General features: G+C 33.9%; 1 protein-coding gene across 1 annotated transcript; it reads right to left on the reverse strand.

Moving 5' to 3' along the window:
* Positions 1 to 12,606: 12,606 nt before the first annotated feature.
* On the reverse strand, positions 12,607 to 13,636 carry LOC120205645 (auxin-responsive protein SAUR36-like). Its single transcript, XM_039205496.1, has one exon. It carries the CDS (start codon positions 13,173 to 13,175, stop codon positions 12,672 to 12,674), a length of 504 nt encoding a protein of 167 aa, XP_039061427.1. The 5' UTR covers positions 13,176 to 13,636; the 3' UTR covers positions 12,607 to 12,671.
* Between the last annotated feature and the right edge of the window lie 5,461 nt (positions 13,637 to 19,097).

Raw genomic sequence — 19,097 nt, forward strand, 5'->3', positions numbered from 1 at the left:
CCAGTCTCTGGAATCCATGACGCTCCCCTACGCACCCTGAAGGGGCTAGGCTCCTCGGCACTGTTGAACACATGAAAACCAGGCCACTTCACTCTATTTCCTGTCCAAGCACCAATCCCCGTATTCATATACTCGGCATAATACAGTGTCGAAAGTGCAAAGCTGCCACTCCATTGCATAATACAATGAAAAAATTAAGTATAAATCCATTATTTTACAACACTTACCCTGCTCAAGGACGGCATCCTTGCCATACATTGCATACAATACCAGAGCCTCACTAGGCAAAGTTGCCAAGTTTTGAGTATGTGCATGACCTTGAGCCAAAAAACCCTTCTCGCCCAACCCCTCCAAACAAGTCCGGTGGTTAGCGAATGGGCCGCTCCACCAAGTTCAAGCATCATCGACGGTATAGCTTAGGCCCTAGAGAGGAAAGTAAGAGCGAGAGCCTATACTTGCTTTCATCATGAAGCTTTACACAGTCAGTGAGATCCATGCCATGATAATTTAAGGTATGGTGCAATCCGTATAAGCTCATTTAAGCCTTAGCCAACTTTCTAGAGTGCACAACCTATACAATTTGTTCTTGCGAGCAAGATGTGGTGGAAGCCATTGCTAAGAGGAGGATGTTAAAATCAATTGATATAAAGATCTTGATAGTGTAATTAAATCAATCAAATAAGCTCATGACATAATTATTAAGAATTACAGTAAAAGAAATGAAAATTTACTTGATGATTTCATTATGATAGTTGAATATCCCAAAGACAATAAATAATAAATGTTATCTAATTCCAATACTGTATAATCCTCAATTCGCCTTGTGATGATATCAAGACTTGATTGATTCTTGATGAAAGAATCAGAACCCCAAAACATAAAGTATTCTTGTTTCTTTAAGAGAGAAAAAGAGAGAGTCTTGAAAAAAGAAACTGTTAGCTACCTGAGTTTTTAAAAAATTGATTCCACTATGTTATTTAAATCACAAAATAATTGAAAGATCAAAATAACCGAAATGCCCCTATACTTTTCAGTTACACATAACACCACTCAAACTTATATTTTTACGGTATGGGACGGAGGGATTTACACCCGGTAATTGTCTCCTCAATACTACACTAATCATCACTGTTTGTACAACAACAACAATTATCAATTACTTAAATTATATGAATCAATATTAGAAATCAAAATTTCTAACATTCACCCACTTGATTCATATATGACAAGTATATAACATATTAACATAATTTGAGCTCACTTAAATAATGTAATAAACAAGTCATAACTTCGTAATAATTAAATCGACTGAATCATGGCGTTCACGGGCCTGACAAACATCCCAATTTCTTTCATGTATTACAGGTCAATCCAATTTAAACAGACACAATGTAATAATACCGACACCCAAAAATATCTTATCCGACAATGTTTTAAAATAAGATTCAACATCTATAATCATAACAAAATATGCATAACTGAAATATGATTCATAGATAAGCAAAATCCAAACAAACACCGATATCTAGAGTATCAAACAAACATAAATGTGCAAGACATATATTTATACATGTATGACTAATCATCCGTTATACAAGGACTTCGCGACTACTCTCATTTCACTAACATGGCCAATAAATGTCTTAGGAGCTAGTACTTTTGTTGAGTTAATCGATAGTCAGAATTGGCCAAGAAGGGGTGAATTGGCAAATAAAAATATGGTGGAAGCTTTTGCAGAAAATTGAAAAAATTTGCACAGCGATTTAGAGTGGTTCGACTTTCTCAACCAAAATCTACGTCCACTACCTTAGCTATCCACACTAAGGATTTTCCAACAAATTCACTAATTTTTCTTTATTTTGAGGCAAAAGAGATAACCTTACAACACCCTCAAGAATATACCCCAATTCTTTAGAACACTCTTTCTCAAAGAGAAGATTACAAATTTACAAACTTACAAGAAAATCCTCACAAGGTAGATAAGCAAAATGAATATTGAATGAAAAATAGGCTTGAAATGCTCAAACTTGAGGTTTGATTCTTTCTTTTTTATTATCTCTTGATTCTAATTGCTTGTTGTTTCTTGTTCTTGATCAATTACTTCTAAGCTTGTTTAAATACACTTTCAATTGATTCTGAACGTTGGGGATGATTAGTGGAGTCAATAGAGTCGTTTAAGTGTGAAAACAATTAATATTAGTGGTTAGGAGCGTCTCATGCATCGATGCATACCCTAGGTGTATCGGTGCATCAAGTGTAAAATTCAAATATTTTGACTGTTAGACTCTCAGTGCATCGGTGCACTAAGAGTGCATCGATGCATAAAATGCATTCGATGTTTTGAAATAGCCTGAGTGCATCGATGCATGGTCTTGTGCATCGATGCGTGGTATGTGCATCGATGCATAAAATGCATTCGATGTTCAATTAATTCCATGGTGCATCGATGTATGGATTGGTGCATCGGTGCATCACTTTGAAAATTTGATTTTAGGCTTGATTTTGGTTCAAAATATTTTGTGAAAATTGTTTTAAAAATAGTTTAAGTATAAAACACAATTTTACACATTTAGTAAGGTTTGAAATGATATTGAAAGACTTGGAGTAATTATACTTTAGAAAATCATTTGTAAAATCTTAAAATTCATTTAAATTTAGTTTGTTATATCGAAATATCAAAATGTTTTCAACAACTTTAGTCAACAGATCCACAATCATATCATTGGTGCCAATGTGCATATTTGAACTCTTTGATTTTGCACATCTTCTTTGATAGATAGATACTTTAAATCCATATGTTTGACACAATTAGAGTATCTATCGTTCTTAGAGAAGAATACAACTGCGCATTATCACAATAAATCCTCATTGATTTAGCAATGGTACCAATATGCCTAAACCATCAACAAAATTTCATAGTAATAACGATTGAAATATAGCTTCAAAACATACTACAAATTCAGCCTCCATAGTGGAAGTAGCAATAACAGTCTGCTTACAACTTTTCCATGAGATAGCTCCATCAGCTAGAAGGAACACATAGTCAAATGTGGACTTCCGGGTATCTAAACATCCGACATAGTTCGAATCTGAGTAACCAACAACCTCAAGGTTACTAGTTCTTCTATATGTGAGCATGTGACCCTTAGTGTCTTGCAAGTACCTTAAAATTTTCTTTGCAGCTCTTCAATGAACCAATCCAGAATTTGATTGATAACAACCCAACATACCGACCGCAAAGCATATATCCAGCCTAGTACATGTCTGAGCATACATCAAACTCCTTACTAAAGAAGCATAAAGGATATTATCCATTTCTTTGCGCTCTATGTCGTTCTTGGGACATTGAGACAAACTAAAATTGTCTCCTTTCTGGATGGGAATTAGACTAGGTGTATATGATTCCATCTTAAATCTTTCTAGAACTTTGTTGATGTAAGTCTTTTGAGACAATCCCAAAATTCCTTGTATCTATCCTGAAATATATATATTCCTGCCACATAAGAAGTCTCTCCCATATCCTTCATCTCAAAGTGTCTAGAAAGGTAGCCCTTAACATTATGCAATAACCCATAATTACTAGCGGCACCATGCTCAATCCTAAAATATCCAACCTATAACATATAGACACTTCTCTAGATCAAGGCAATAGCACGTATCTAACACAATTCTAATGTCCCTACATGTAACACCCCCAACCCGTACCCGACCCGGATACGAGTCCGAGGTGTCACATTGACTTTTCAAACTTTGACTCTTGACAAAATTCAAAGAAAATTTAAAACTTTCCTTAGAGTAAAAGCAGTTTTAGTTACATAATTGACCACAATAACCAAAATCGATCAGAGCATATTTAACTCATCAATTAGTACATGACAACTATATTCAAAATAACAAAAAAACATTTAACTCATCTATTTTTGATCTGAAATCTTGTAAGGGAGATGCTGACCTGTATTGCTCCTCACAGCTTCCATATTCACTTTCTGTAACCTGCGTGTGAAACATCACGCTAAGTCGATGACTTAGTGAGGCATAAAGAAAAACACATCTAATGGAATTCATACCCACTAATCATGCATGACTGTTTTATGCTATCAAATTATACAACTCATTTACATATACATCAATATTCATGTATATTATGTAACAGATACCATAACCCTATCACATATATCATATCATGCACACATCATATCACACATCATATACATATATCACATACATTTTCATATCACCAACCTGTTTATCCTTATTAATTCCCTTATCATTACTTCAATTCCGTCATATGAGCATATAATGAATATAAACATATATATATATTTAATAAACCACAATACATTACTAATTTCTATAATCATATATATAAAACATAGCATCTCATATCACCATGACATATATGCACTTACCATGTCACGAGAAATACACATATCATTATATCAAATTATGTTCTCTTTTCAAAGCCCATGTACATGTGAGAACTATAGATATGTGAGTCTATAGAGGTTGTGCACTATGCTGTCACCACAGCTCGTATAATTGCACCGAAGTGCCACGTAGAATTGCACCGGAGTGCTGCGTAGAATTGCACCGAGTGCCATATAATAATGTCCATAAGGACCACGATCATTCCTTAAGATCATATACATATACTAGAGTCAAGTATGTGTCTCACCAGACTTCACACATGTTTCAAAGAATACATATATGTCCCGAAGGACCACATATCATTCCTTAAGAATCATACATATGCAAAGGATCAAATATGTGTCTCACCAGACTTCACACATGTTCCAAAGATACATATATGTCCGAAGGACCGCGTAGACCCTCGACTCTTGGCATGCTAACTATACCCCTAGTTCTCAAGACACATACATGGGCATTTTCTTTTATACTTATCATTTCACATAACACATAGTTCAATTACTCATAGAACATTTTTGAGTCACATTTACATGTCACATAGCTATATATTCTCACGTAGTTACATAGATCCATATCATATAACATATATCCCAAAGTGCACATAATCACATATATCATATCATATAGCTTAGATCATTTCTCAGATATTCATATAACTACATATCATATCTTGTTCACAATGATCATATGCTTCATATAACACATAGAAACACCTAGAACACTTTCTCATAGCTTATAAATTTCAGAGTCCTTTCATATTACCTAATGACATATATCATATATATAATAACGTATATCATATTATCTACCTTATGCTCCATTTCTTGTATTCCCTTAGACTATAAATTATGTCGTGTTTCTAAACATATATCATTTAATAGTATTTTTATTTAGGTACTAATTTAATCTCTTACTTAATTCAATTTCATATTCATTATATATTTCATATAGCTCCATTATACTAATTCTCATAATAAATCACCACTATGTACTTGTCCAACTCATGTTTCCATTATGCATATATTGTTACCCATGTTTACCTAGTTCATATCACTTCTCATAAACTCACTTTCATCATATTTTCCTATTATTACATATTTTATCTCATAACCATGTATCACTAGTCTTATATTTCATTATCATGTTACTATATTTGTTCTCCTATGACTCTTAATAAACATCTATTTCTATTTCCCTACATTCTCGACTTATCTTCTATATTCCTATAATTTCATAACTTATTTTATATTCTCTTAATAACACTTAATCGTGTTTTTACATAAACCACATGGCACATACAAAACATATCAATTCAGATAATCAAACGTACATACACTCATATTCAACTCATGACTTTAATCATGAATTCATATGTGACACTTCAGGAAATAGACTCATCGCAAGTCTTATTCCCATCACACCATATACTATTGAATATGCACTAGCAACTTAAACGAACTTATTAAACCCATATTCACAATTTTCCTTTAGGGGGTATCGATTCCCTACTGGGGGTATCGATACCCTCATGACATTCTGGAATTCTGTCGTTTGAGAGGGTATTGGTACCCCTTTGAATGGGTACCGATTCCCCCTAACCCAAAAATCATTTTTTAGCACGAAAATTACTTCATTTCCTCTCAAACACTTCATATATCATCCCCTTTCCTATTCTTAACTTACATATACATGCTTAAACTCATTACTACTCATTCAATACATCTTTAACTTCAAAATCTAATTCTCTACATAGAATTCAAGAATCACAGTAATTTTTCTTCTTGTTCTAAATTCAATTCTATCACTTCATATCTGTTAATTTAACCATTGACAAGTCAAATTTATCTTCCAATTTGAGTAAAGAACTCTATTCCAGAATTTCATTCAAAAACTCTTAATCTTTAATCCCTCCTAATTCCATCATCCTTTGTTTTTAAGATGATTTAAGCTTTCCTTAAGCTTAATTATCATCCAATAATCATAACCAAACCTTTAGTTGAACAAATAATCAACTAATGAAGAAACTTACCTTTGCTTATGGCTTCACGATGGAAAAGAAGAGAATGAATAAGAGAAGTCTGGAACTCTATCATATTTCCCACGTTTATAACACTCAAAAAGGAAGATAAAAATCTTTCCCATGAAAAGACCATTTTGCCCTTTTAGTTCATCCATCTTTGCTATTTAATCCAATATTAAAATTCTTTACTTAAATCCCAAGACTTTTAAATTTCATTTCTAAATTGAATACAAAACTTTCAAAATTTACAATTTAGTCACTGACCCTGATTTGGGATGTTACACTACACCTTCAATTCTAGCCTTCATCATGTCTCCCATAAATAGAAAGCTTTCAATTTCCGGCATTCAATGGATATTTAGGTAACCCTGCATAACATTAGAAACATGAGTGGTTGCACCAGTATCAAGCCACGAAGTATTAGAAGGTTCCTCAATCAGATTTGATTCGAAGCATACGAAAACAAAATGTATATCTCTCTTTTCAAAACATGTTTTACTCTTTGGGCAATTAGCCTTCTTGAGCCCAGGTTTGTTGTAAAAGAAACATTTCAGTATCTTTTTAACCCCTCATTGCCCTTTACCGGGATGCACCTTAAATGGTTGATTTGCTTCCATTTCTTACTTGGAGTTTTTCCACCACTAGAACCAGCATTTGAATTACCACAATAGGCAAAGTTGGCATGGGGAAGTTTGACCTTAAGGTCTTCCCTTTGCCTTACCTCATCTTGCAATAGCATGACCTTAGTATCTAAAAGAGATCATTTTTCCTTAAGTTGGTCGTATGTTCTCCAAAATTGCTTGAAATCATCACTCTTACATGATTTATCTTGAACTCAACCAACACCATCTCACAAAGATCCATATCCAAACTTTTAAGTCAATTGTAGGTATTCACCATGTGAGTAATGTGTTCTTTCATTGACTGAGCTATAATGTTCTCTCTATTAGATAAATCATTAATAAGAGCAGCAACAATAAACTTATCCATAATGTTTGTCATAGTACTCTTCTTAATTTCAACCACAAATTCTTTCACATTCTCAATCTTGGACTGAGAAGGCTTAATATTAGGCATTATACTAAGCTTAAGAAAGCTCATCATAAGCCTATTTGATCTCTACTAGTTCTCCCACAGTTTTTTGTCTACCTCCGGACTAGTATCAGTCGGTTTAGTGGGCTCATCCATAACTAGAGCTAAATCGAGCCCAAAAGGCCAACATTTAGCTTGACATATTCGATCGAACCAACATAGTTCTGCCCATTAAACTTGATACAATTGGCACTCATATTTGACATAGTAGAGATTACTGCAAACATTTACATTTTACATATTAATTGCTTTGAATTTAAACCACAATTCAGACTATAACATATACCAAAACATTGTATTTAAATTCTCTTTTGGGCTAAATCTAAACACAACCAACAATCATCAAACATGCATCATTCTTATAACATTTATAAGGTCAATCATTAAGTTTACTTTAACATACAAGTCATCTTTGAATGTAACTTATATATTAATTAAACAAGGTCCATAACCTACTTCAATTGTTATTAACCATGAGTAAGATCTACTTTTAGGTAATCGTATAACTACATGTTAATAACTATAAATGTTTATTATTTTTAAATGTCATTTATTTAAATGTCATTTATGATGCTACATCAAATAAACATTTATAAACATAATATAAATCATTTAATGAATTTCGAGTGGGCCACTTTGGTGCCTAACGCACTCACTAAAATATTAAAGATTTAAATCATGATCCAAAATTGTTTGCTGAGATCCTACAGTTGCCACCCCAACGACATTCACCATCAAATCGGATCATATCATTGTTCCTTATCAATTAACAATCAATCTAACATCAATATTATAATCAATTGTCAATTTGAAACTTCAATTAATCATCAATAAGAAAATACCCAAATTTCTCATGAAATCTTTAATAAGAAAAATACCCAAATTTATCATGAACCTTTAATAAGAAAAATACCAAAAATTTCTTATGAAACATTTAATAAGAATTAAATACACAAATTTCTTATGAAACCTAAATTAATGATTTAATTCATATCAAACCTGACTCTGAGGCCAAATATTAAAATTAATTAATCTTGTATGTGGAAGCAATTAATACATAAGGATAATGATAGGGTAATTAAATCAACCAAATCAAGCTCATGTCATAATTATTAAGAATTACAGTAAAAGAAATGAAAACTTACTTGATGATTCTGTTATGATAGTTGAATATCCCAAAAGCAAGAAATAATAGATGTTATCTAATCCCAATATTGTATAATTCTCAATTCGTCTTGTGAAAATATCAATACTTGTTTGATTCTTGATGAAAGAACCAGAATCCCAAAATAGAGAATGTTCTTATTTTCTTTTTAAGAGAGAAAAAGAGAGTCTTGAAAAAAAAAATTGTCAGCTACGTGAGTCTTTTAAAAAACTGTTAGCTACATGAGTTTTTAAAAAACTGATTTCACTATGTTTTTTAAATCACAAAAAATAACCGAAAGACTAAAATAACCGAAAGGCCTATTTACTTTTCAGTTACACATAACATCACTCAAACTTATATTTTCACGGTATGAGATAGAGGAATTTACACCCGATAATTGTCTCCTCGATACTACACTAATCGTCACCGTGTGAACAACAACAATAATTATCAATTACTTAAATTATATGAATCAATATTAGAAATCAAAATTTCTAATAGAGGAGATTCAGGAGAACGAAGGTAGAAATGTTGGTAAACATATTTGATTAATTGAAATTGATAATGGATGACATGCATGTACTTCGTGGAACGGGATTTGGTTTTTTATTATGTTAATCCGAAAGTCGTTTGTTCCTAGTCAGAAAAATGGTCTTTAATCAGCCCATACGGGCTTGAGAAATCAGGGTTCAATACCACTTGTGCAGGCCATAGATGCCCAATTGCGCACTATATCTTTCAAATAAGTAACACTTGGGTCTATAAACAAAAAGAAAAAGACTCGAGTGTAGTAGCTTACCCCAATCCATCATGTCTAGGCCTGTTGTTCTTCTTAAGCCAATGATAAAGACCAAACATGCTTGGTTTCACCCCAATGACACTTTACATATAACTAGGTGTGGTCGATTTAGTTCGGTATTTTAAAAAAAATTGAATCATCTATTTTGATTTGATTTGGTTTAATTTTTTATATTAATTTTGAGTGAGGTTTTTTGTATAAGGGGAAAAACTATTCGCCATGACATGAAACTCTACATGATTTAATCATAGATCATAGAAGTCAACTAGTACAAGTTATCTAGTAAGTAAACACATTCGACTTTAAATATTATCTTCTCCAAGTGACTGTCCCGCAAAGGGAACAATTCAATTGTATGACCAAGTACTTGTTGACTCGCATCTGGGTTGAAACTTCAATACAAAAAAGGCTTCTCAATTCATGAGCACGTGATACAACTCGATCTTTTATGGAAGAAAAAGATATATGCCTCAGGCCTACGCAGCAGGACTCAACATGCATATTGCATGTGTCATGGACCACGAGCCCACAACTGAGGTCAGCACAAGAGAAATAACCCAAGATTACTTAAGTGACATTTCGGGCCTCCCTAGACCCATGAAGATTGACCCATTCCATGGAGATGAAGAGCCTTGCATGTTTATGGATGGAGAATCCTTGGTTAATGATCCTCATGATTCTTTCCATAAACTTTGTAATCTTTTATCTAAGGCAACATGTAACTAGTTTGATAGAGTTTCCTTAGTTAAGAGAATATCTTGTAGATACAATTCCTTAATTTGGGGGATTTAGGAGATTATATTCGATATGGGTCGTCGATGTACTTAGATCTTAGCCGTTCATTGAGAGGAGCTTCCACTGTAAATAGAGGCCCCTCCTCCTCATTTGTACTCACTTCTTCATTTTTGAGAAACCACATAGCATTCTCTCAAAATTACTCTTGTTTTGCTTTTGTGCTTGTTAGTTCTCTTTTGCAAAGTTCTTTGGTTCCATTGGAATCTAAGCATATTTGCTTGGGTTGTTTTCAGGTTGACTTAGCCGCAATCACATAGAAAGCAACTAGGGATGCACGTTCGAGGGTTCGAAGTTCTAAGGACGTGACACATCATTAAACTTATCAGAGCTGGTCTTTTTCATTAAAGTTCGAATTCACACGTGATTTCCAAACTTCAAGCCGAAGCCTTTGCCAGTAATAAACACATAGTTGTTCCGGCTTAAAGAAGACTCCAACTTAAAAATACATAATCGCTCCCCCCCTAGCTATAATACATTCTTGATTCCATATCCTTGATGTACTTACGTTTTCAAATTCTCTCAAATTTGAAACTGTCATATGAACATATGAAAAATATTTACTAAATATTTTATTATTGAGATAGTAATTATTTCTCATAATTCCCGATTTTTTTTGTTAAGATTCTCTCGTATGATCATTATTGACAGTATCACATATTCATAAAAAACAATAAAAATGGCATTCTTATATTTCATTCTATATTACCCTTGAAATAATATGTATTATTCCTTCGCCCAATGAGCGTAATAAAATCAGTCATTAAAGTTAATTTTTATTATATTTTTCGTCTCTTTAAATTAATTAAAAAACAGAGATTGATATATATATATATATATATATAGATATTATGTTTAAGGATTAGTTAATAATTTTCAGTTTTCATAATGAAATTTGTTTATATTCTCGATTAATTTGTTTAAAATTTCAATAATTTACTTAAGTGATTTTAATTTAAGTATATATAGATATATTACACACATATATATAGTTATTTATGTAAATTTATTTTTAAACATTATTTAATATACTAATTATCAGAGGCGGGGCTAGAGGGAGCACAACATGAGCAACGGAACAGGACCCCAAAATAGCAAGGGCCCTAAAAAAAATAGATTTATTACAATAAAAATCTCATTTTTTTTTGTCTAACTCCACTTTACGAGAAATAAGCTCATCTTCATGATCTTCCTATCTCACACCGTTAGGATTTGAGTTAGTAATATCACCAATCTCCCTATATATACTGCTTTCAAGCTTTGCAATTTTTACTAAGGAAATTTGCAAGGGCCTCGGAATAGCATGGGCATCTTTTTAAGAATTTGCATAGGGTCTCCAACGTCCTAGTCCTAGCCCCGGCCATGCTAATTATATTAATTATTAAATATAAAGTTATGATAAAATTTAAAATTTAATGAATTTCTATGCAAATACTTTTAATTTAATAGTAAAATATAAGTATTTTTAATATATATAACCTAAAAATAATTTGATAAAATTTATTTTTAAATTTCTTTAATCAAATGCTATAATCTAGTGTTTTCTATCAAATAAACAAATAAAATGATATCGCATCTAATATTAAATAATATTAGATTTTACAACTTCAAAGATAACATTCGGAGAATTAAACATCCAAGCAAATACTTGGATTTTCTCCTGACAAAGCTGGAAACTAACCAGGTACGATTCTTTTATGAAGTGTTTCATAAGGATTTTGTGGTTGGCGTCGATGAAAATGGAAGCAACGATTCATTGCACATGGCTATATTGAGTATTGGCTAAATGATGGACCACATACATGGAGCTTTATGTGGCAACCGCCTCAGGTCATTTAACATCAAGAATTTGTCTATCAAGTCTGCTTGTGATTTCTATTTTCCTCTCCAAGATTCGCCACTCCCGCCTTCAAGATTCGTGACTGAGACACTTATGGTGACAAGCACTGTTTACCTTAATAATTAAAACCAAAAATAATTGCTACTTTTACTCCATTTTCTGGAATCAATCTTGTTCTAGCTAATATAGTGATTGGACGAATAATATAGATAACTTTGTTATAAAAAAAAAAAAAATCATGCAACTTGTTAAAATATTATTGGCAATGATCAACAGTATATCGGAAATTTGAGAAGGAAATGTCCAGTTGCAAATCATGATCACATACTTAATGTCACAGTCACGGTCAATCACATTCATCAGAGACGTAAACAATTGTTTATGTAATCTTAAGTTTCGAGGAATTACCAATCGTAAGGAAAAGTATACTCTATAATGTACACCTGAAAATCCATTGCATGGTAAATAAAATCTACGTAACCAAAATTACAGAAGCGTTGATCAGAACTAATTGTCGTTATCATGATCCATATTTTTTGTTACCAGCAGCCTCTCAAGGGTGGCGCATCCAAACCGCTTTCCTTCCACCGGTTCCAGCGGCGATCCGGGTCTGGACCTTCACAAACTCCGAGAACCCGCAAGGAAGGGTGATTCCACCTGGGTGGCTAAACCCGTACTCCTTTTCGGCGTCTCTCAAGAGCTCGCCGAACAAAGGGTGGTTAAAGTAAATGACTGGCACCAGCACTCTATGAAAGTCGCCATTGTTTTGGCCGACGTAGACAGCCAAGTGTCCTTTCGGAACTTCAATCGGTTTTTTGTTGATGGGGTCTTCGCCGATGGGAATGTAACCCGATCCGGATTTCACCGTGCATATGGATTTGACTCCGTTTGTAAAGCGGCGACCCCAATTGATGAACTTGGATAAAGCGTTTGACTTGCAAAATGATCCGGCTTGTGTCAGGCGATGGTACCCACATGGGTTCCGAACTTTGCGGTTGAACCATCTACGAATCCGGACAAGCCGTTTACCGATCTTGAATCCTCTTGTCTTTCTCATGGATCGTCGGTATATAATATTTCAAGAAAAAAGATGGGACTAAATTTTGAGCGTAGTTGAATAAGAGTAGAAGGGTTTCTTTAGAGGGAGAAGACGACTAGGAAAAGGGCCATGGATCGGCGATGGACATAATAAGGCGAGAGAGAGTAAGGCAAACTTCAGAGAGAGACGTAGGTATGTTTGACATCTTTATACTGCTCTCCAGCTGAGTCTTTCATTCGAAATTCTGACTCGGAATTCCTTGATGAAGTAACCTCCTTTTTTGTTTTCTTCTTCTTAGGCAGCCTCAAGAACTACACTCAAAATCTTAGGTAACCGTAGAACAGGAAGATGAAGAACCTATATATGAATATACAGTGAACCGAGGGAAACCCAGAAGGTTGAAAAGAAAAAAACAAAGTGAAATAAATGAAGGAACGGGTCAAAAGTGGAGGAATTGGGGTTTGAGTTGAACTTGCCTGGAGCTAGCGGGGTTGTGGTTTAAATAAGATTATGATATCAGAGAAAGAGTTAACCGATTGGATCTTAGTTAATATTCTAAAAAATTAATTATGAGTTGGAAGTTAAATTAGTAATTAACAATTTGCTTAAAGAGTTTGATTTAAAATAAATTGATAGATTGAGTTTTTGGTTTTAATTAGGAAAATATATTATAGTTATGTTTTTTATTTTGTTAAAGAGTTGTTGGTTCTATTAGATACTCTTAAATGAAAGGTCAGTTTTTTCGGGATAAGGATATTCGTTATCATTCAATGTTAGTTATATTTTTTCTTATATTTCATGGATTTGAAATATCAATAAAAATATAAAGTTTTAATTTAATTTGATTGATATTATCATTAATTTAATAAATCAGAAAATATATGATCGATATCCTTTAATTTTGAATAATATAAAATCAAACTGTTTTTTAAACAAATAATTTATTATTGGATCCGTAGGTGGATGACCAATTAGCAGCGGCTAATGAATTATGTAATAATGAAGTATCTCCAAAAATGTGGCAACAAATCAAAAGCTTAGAAATGCATAGTGGAGATGGATCGAGGGGTGGGCAGAGGTAGTTTACCCTTTGAAAATTTAAAATTGGCATGTATTACAAATTCGTTTATGTAATTTTTATCGACATATTTATCTCTTAAATTTATATTTCTCTCCCCTAATATAAAATTCTCAGTAAAAGGCCTATAAAACATAATTATGGCTCCATAAGACTAATAATTAGTTAAATCATTAGTTGGGGGACAATTCAACGTTAATCATAACCACAATTCAGACCGCAATTTGCAGTGAGAAAGAATGGTCCAACCAAACCAACAATTCATAGATTACAAGTAGAAAACACCTCCGGCCGCACCGGTTCAGAACTAAAATATCAGTCAATCCGCAGGTCCAAGATCTCGTACGTAGAGGTACTACTTTAACCTCTTCCCATAGATTACAAGTGGTACGTATGTGGGCCCCATCAAGCATATTTCAGTTGATAATTTCAAAAGTGGTGGGCTCCGCCATGCTACGTGTAAAGACAACCGACGCGTTCACAAAAAATGGCCGTAAGAAGAACATCAAGATAAAGCGGGAGAAAATAAGCTCAAGGCATAAGAGTCCATTGATGATGTGCTCGATTTGAAAGTGGGTCAAGATTTATTTACAGTAAGAATTCTAGAACAGATTATTGGTAGCAGTGTAACAATGGTTCATAAGAGAGATCAAAAAAGAGTTTGAGTTGGTCGATGACTCTCTATCTTCGGCCAGAAAAAGTAGGACTGCATCGGAGGAAAATACTATAGAAAGGTGGCTTGAGGAAGACGATCTTCAATTACGATGTATGGAAAATTTACCAGGAGGCGGTTGTTTGTCGGGTGAGGACGTGGGGGAAAGGAACATTGGAGAAGAAGCAATTATGGGGCTGATAAAAAGTGATGTTGGCAGTGGGAATGTGCAGAAGATAATTAATGAAGAGGTTGAAAACGTGGAGGGAGTCGAAGTTACTGCTAGGAGGTTTTTAAATTATCAAAAACGTGTTAACGTGGAAGAAGAAGATAATTATAGATATTTTTCTATTTGGGAGGGAACAACTGATACTAGGTTAGTGGACGGGATGCTAGTAGATCAAATTAGAGGGGAGCCCAAATTAGGGAATGCAGGGGAGGATATGGACCAGAGGTTAAATGAACAAATGTATTTGTGTGTGAGGATATTAAATCGAATAAAAGCAGTCAGAATATAAGAGCAAAGGTCCGGAAAAATAAAAGATATGTTTCTTTACAATGCATTCAAGACAGTTTTGTTAGCAAACCAAGGAAGGGAAGAAATAGCCATGCAAAGAAAAAATAAGAAGAAGATAGAGTACGAGGAAGACTGGACTGAACTAGAAGGAATGTCTTTATCAAATTCCGATCTGCAAGATAGATGACAGAGACAAAAGATGGAAGCAAAGAAAACTTTGCAGATTGGAAGAGTGTTGGGGATAGAGTTTCATGGTCCAGAAGAGGTTTTAGTTAGGGAAATTGTAGCAGCGGAGGAATCGGAAGGCATATCCCAATCATTATCTAATGCTTTTTAATTGAAATTAGAGGGGGAAGTTTTTTGGAGGAAGAATCTATCCTGGAATATAAGAGGATCACTATCAGGAGGTAAGGTCGAAGATGCGTTGGATTTTGCATTAAATTTCGACATGTCCGTGTTTTGTTTGGATGATTGATTGGGGTGGTAAAGCTGATCTAGTTTAGAATTGGAGTCTAGAATGGTGCTAAGCTGAATTAAGGTCCACCTACAGCGCAAGTGGCAGTGACAGTCTTTGTTCTTTGAGATCGACAATGATGTTTTCACTTAATTTAAAATGTGCATTTTTGTGTTGTGAATACTAGGTGCCAAGGGATGGCAATATGGCTGGATAATGATGGTATGCGTAGACTCAAGACCTTTTAGGTGTGGTGTGTTAGGCTTGGTTGTTTTTTGATGTCCATAACAGCTGTTAAGCTCTGTTTATTTGTTGTTGGTGCCGTAGTTTACTGTCTTCCTTCCAGCTTGGTTGTTGGAACCTTGGGGAATTGGTGGTTAGCTGAATTGATTACAATTGACTGTGAGCTAAGGTGATTGGATTCTTGTGTCTTGCGAGGACTTGTTCGTCAAACAGGTTTCCCCCTGAAGAATATATCCAATGTTTCATCCTGTAATTTGTTAGGCTGTTTGGATGATCTAAGTAGTGTTTGTTGTTACGTGCCTTGTGATCGTAATGGAATGGCTTTGCTTTGCGTTTGATGGCGTGCGTACAACCGATTGCTTTCGGTTTTTTCTGATGGAAGTGGATTAATGTCGTACATGCTTACAGCGCTGGTTTTTTCGTGTCTAAAGGGAGAAGTTTTGTTATGTTGCTAGTCGGTCTGTTCAACCTCTACAGTGCTGGAATTTTGTTTGCTGCTCTGATTGTAATATTAGCTTTGTTTTGTTCTGCTCGATTTGTCTGTGTTGATTCTAGAGATGTTGTTTGTGTTAAGTCTTTAAAGTGTTAGTTGAAGGTACTACTGTTGTAAAAAGGCTGTTGGTTGTTGTAACGTTGATATGTTTTTAGCCTTGTCTTTGGTAAAGGGGTTTCAAAATTTGTAGGGGCGGAGTTGTGTGTTTTATTTCGTTTGGAGTTGTATTTTGCTCCTAGTCAATAGTACTCTTTTCCTCTGCTTAAGTTTAGGGAGGTTTTTAACGAGACTCTTGACTCAGGATTTATTTAATAAAAAATCATTTTTGCCGAGAAAAAAAAAAGAAAAAAAGAGAGAAAGTATTGTTTTTAGTAGTGAAGCGTATAGGGTGGTTGGACCATCAGGACAGCGACAAGAAGAAAATAGATATGCATGCATGCTATAAACACATAGAAATGCACATAGCCGGATTTAAATCCGATCCGAACCGGATAAAAATTGATCCGGTTTTTTCACTAAGCTAAAAAACCGGTTTATAAAAAAACCGGTTCGGATCATAACCGGTTTGGAGGGCCGGATGATGTAACCGGTGTAACCGGTTTCGGTTTGAAAAAAACCGGTTTTTTAAAAAAACCAGTTTTTAATCCGGTAAAAAATCCGGTCATCCAATTTTTTAAACCCCAGACCGGATTTTTTTTCGTATAAAAAACCAGTTTTTTATCCGGTTTTTTTCAAAACGGTATCCGGTAAAAACCGATCCGGTTTAAAAAAAACCGGTTTTTCCCAAATCCGATTTCGGATATTTTTTACGCAAAATCGGATATTCGAATTTTTTGTGCACTGAAAAATTCAATTTGCAAACGTTTACTTTATGGTCGTGTAGGACACATTTGTTTTAACATATCATACCATATTTTTAATATTATTTAAAATCTAAACTCCGAATTGCTAGGTCAATTTTGGCGTTTCATTCTTATCTACTACCATTAAGCTTTTTCAAAATAGTTGCAACTTCCACACCAAAACCCGAATTCGAAAGCTCTCTCTCACCAGCTCCTTGCCTTGTAATATATATAAAAAAATATACTATCTTATAAAACCTGTAAGTAGGAACTCTTAATATAAAACAATCATAAAGCAGCTGGCCCATCTGGGAAACAGAAAAGAAACTTATAAATTTTACACGTCAGTTCTCGTTGTTATATTTATTTATACGTACGTAAGGGTACTTGTGCATTTGCAAGCTCTAGATCGAGCTTCTGGATGGCTCTAAGGGGTAGGAGATATATCTCCTACAGAGTGTAATACGTACCGTACGATATGATATAAAGTCGCTCAAGTTGCAAAGTTTGATTTTCGATGTCAACTTTTTGTTTGTTAGCCATAAAATATGCTTTCTTTTCTATAATATATATGTATATAATGATTGCCACTTGTTTCATTTTTTTTTTATTTTTTTAGTATTTGTGAAATAATTATGCATAAAATATATATCAATGATAATGAAATATGATCATACATATTTAATACTAAAAACTGGGTCGTTAAAATTCAAATGATTGAAGTCGTCTAATCATGTTTCTTTTTATTTTTTGGGGTTTTACTCCGAATTAAGTACTATAGAGACAAAAACGACTCCTTCAACCTAGTTTACTCTATTTACAATCAAAATTGTTTTCATTCGTGCTTAAAATAAAGTGTTGTAAATTTGGCCCAAAGGAGTTGGGCATAGATTTTGATACTATATTCAAATGGGCTCTCTTCTTAAAATTCATTAATGCTTCGGCCCATGCTGGTGTCTATGTCTATAAGAAATTTGGACCAAAAACAGCGATATTTGTTTGGAAAATGGATCAAGCCTTGATGTTTATATCATGTTGTCCAAGCCCAATTATCACAGGTAAACATTATAATCTCACTCAATCAACTGCAGCCACTATATGAGAAGAGTTTAGAAAAACTATCCGCCAGGTTCGTCAAAGACGTGTTTTTTTATCCAACAGTGGTGAATGGGATGGGTCACAATTTTCTGTTGTCCCTATCTACATAGTTGGACTTCTATTTCTCTTCTTATTTCGGAGTTTCTTAACATTATTTGTGGCTGCAATTTAAATGAAACTTTGATTTTTTTCTTAAAAAAAAAAATCAATAACATCATATCGAATCCTACTCGAATAATGAATTTTAAGACTTCTAAATGAGTACTCTATGTAATCTATTAGATACACACAGAAACTTGGTGCATGCTCGCACAAAGACAAACAAGCGTCCTTCTTTGCTCACCGTATTTATATTCTTTTGCATGTAATTCGTTTAGGTCATTTATTACTTCATAAGATTGATGCGACATATAAAAGAACGCTTTTTGCTTCCCATCGGTGTCATAAAACTTTTGTTCACTAGCTTCAGAGCCACTGCCCGGGTAACAGAATGCGATTGTAATTGAATTATTTTGGGTAGTTTAGTTTCCCCTTTTTCCATTTTCGTCAATTGCTTACGTTAC

The sequence above is a fragment of the Hibiscus syriacus genome, unplaced genomic scaffold, assembly GCF_006381635.1.
Source record: "Hibiscus syriacus cultivar Baekdansim isolate YM2019G1 unplaced genomic scaffold, ASM638163v2 tig00012523_pilon, whole genome shotgun sequence".
Lineage (NCBI taxonomy): Eukaryota > Viridiplantae > Streptophyta > Magnoliopsida > Malvales > Malvaceae > Hibiscus > Hibiscus syriacus.

Excerpts from the sequence above, each read along its gene's own strand:
- LOC120205645 (XM_039205496.1), bottom strand. The coding sequence starts at position 13,175 with ATGAGAAAGACAAGAGGATTCAAGATCGGTAAACGGCTTGTCCGGATT.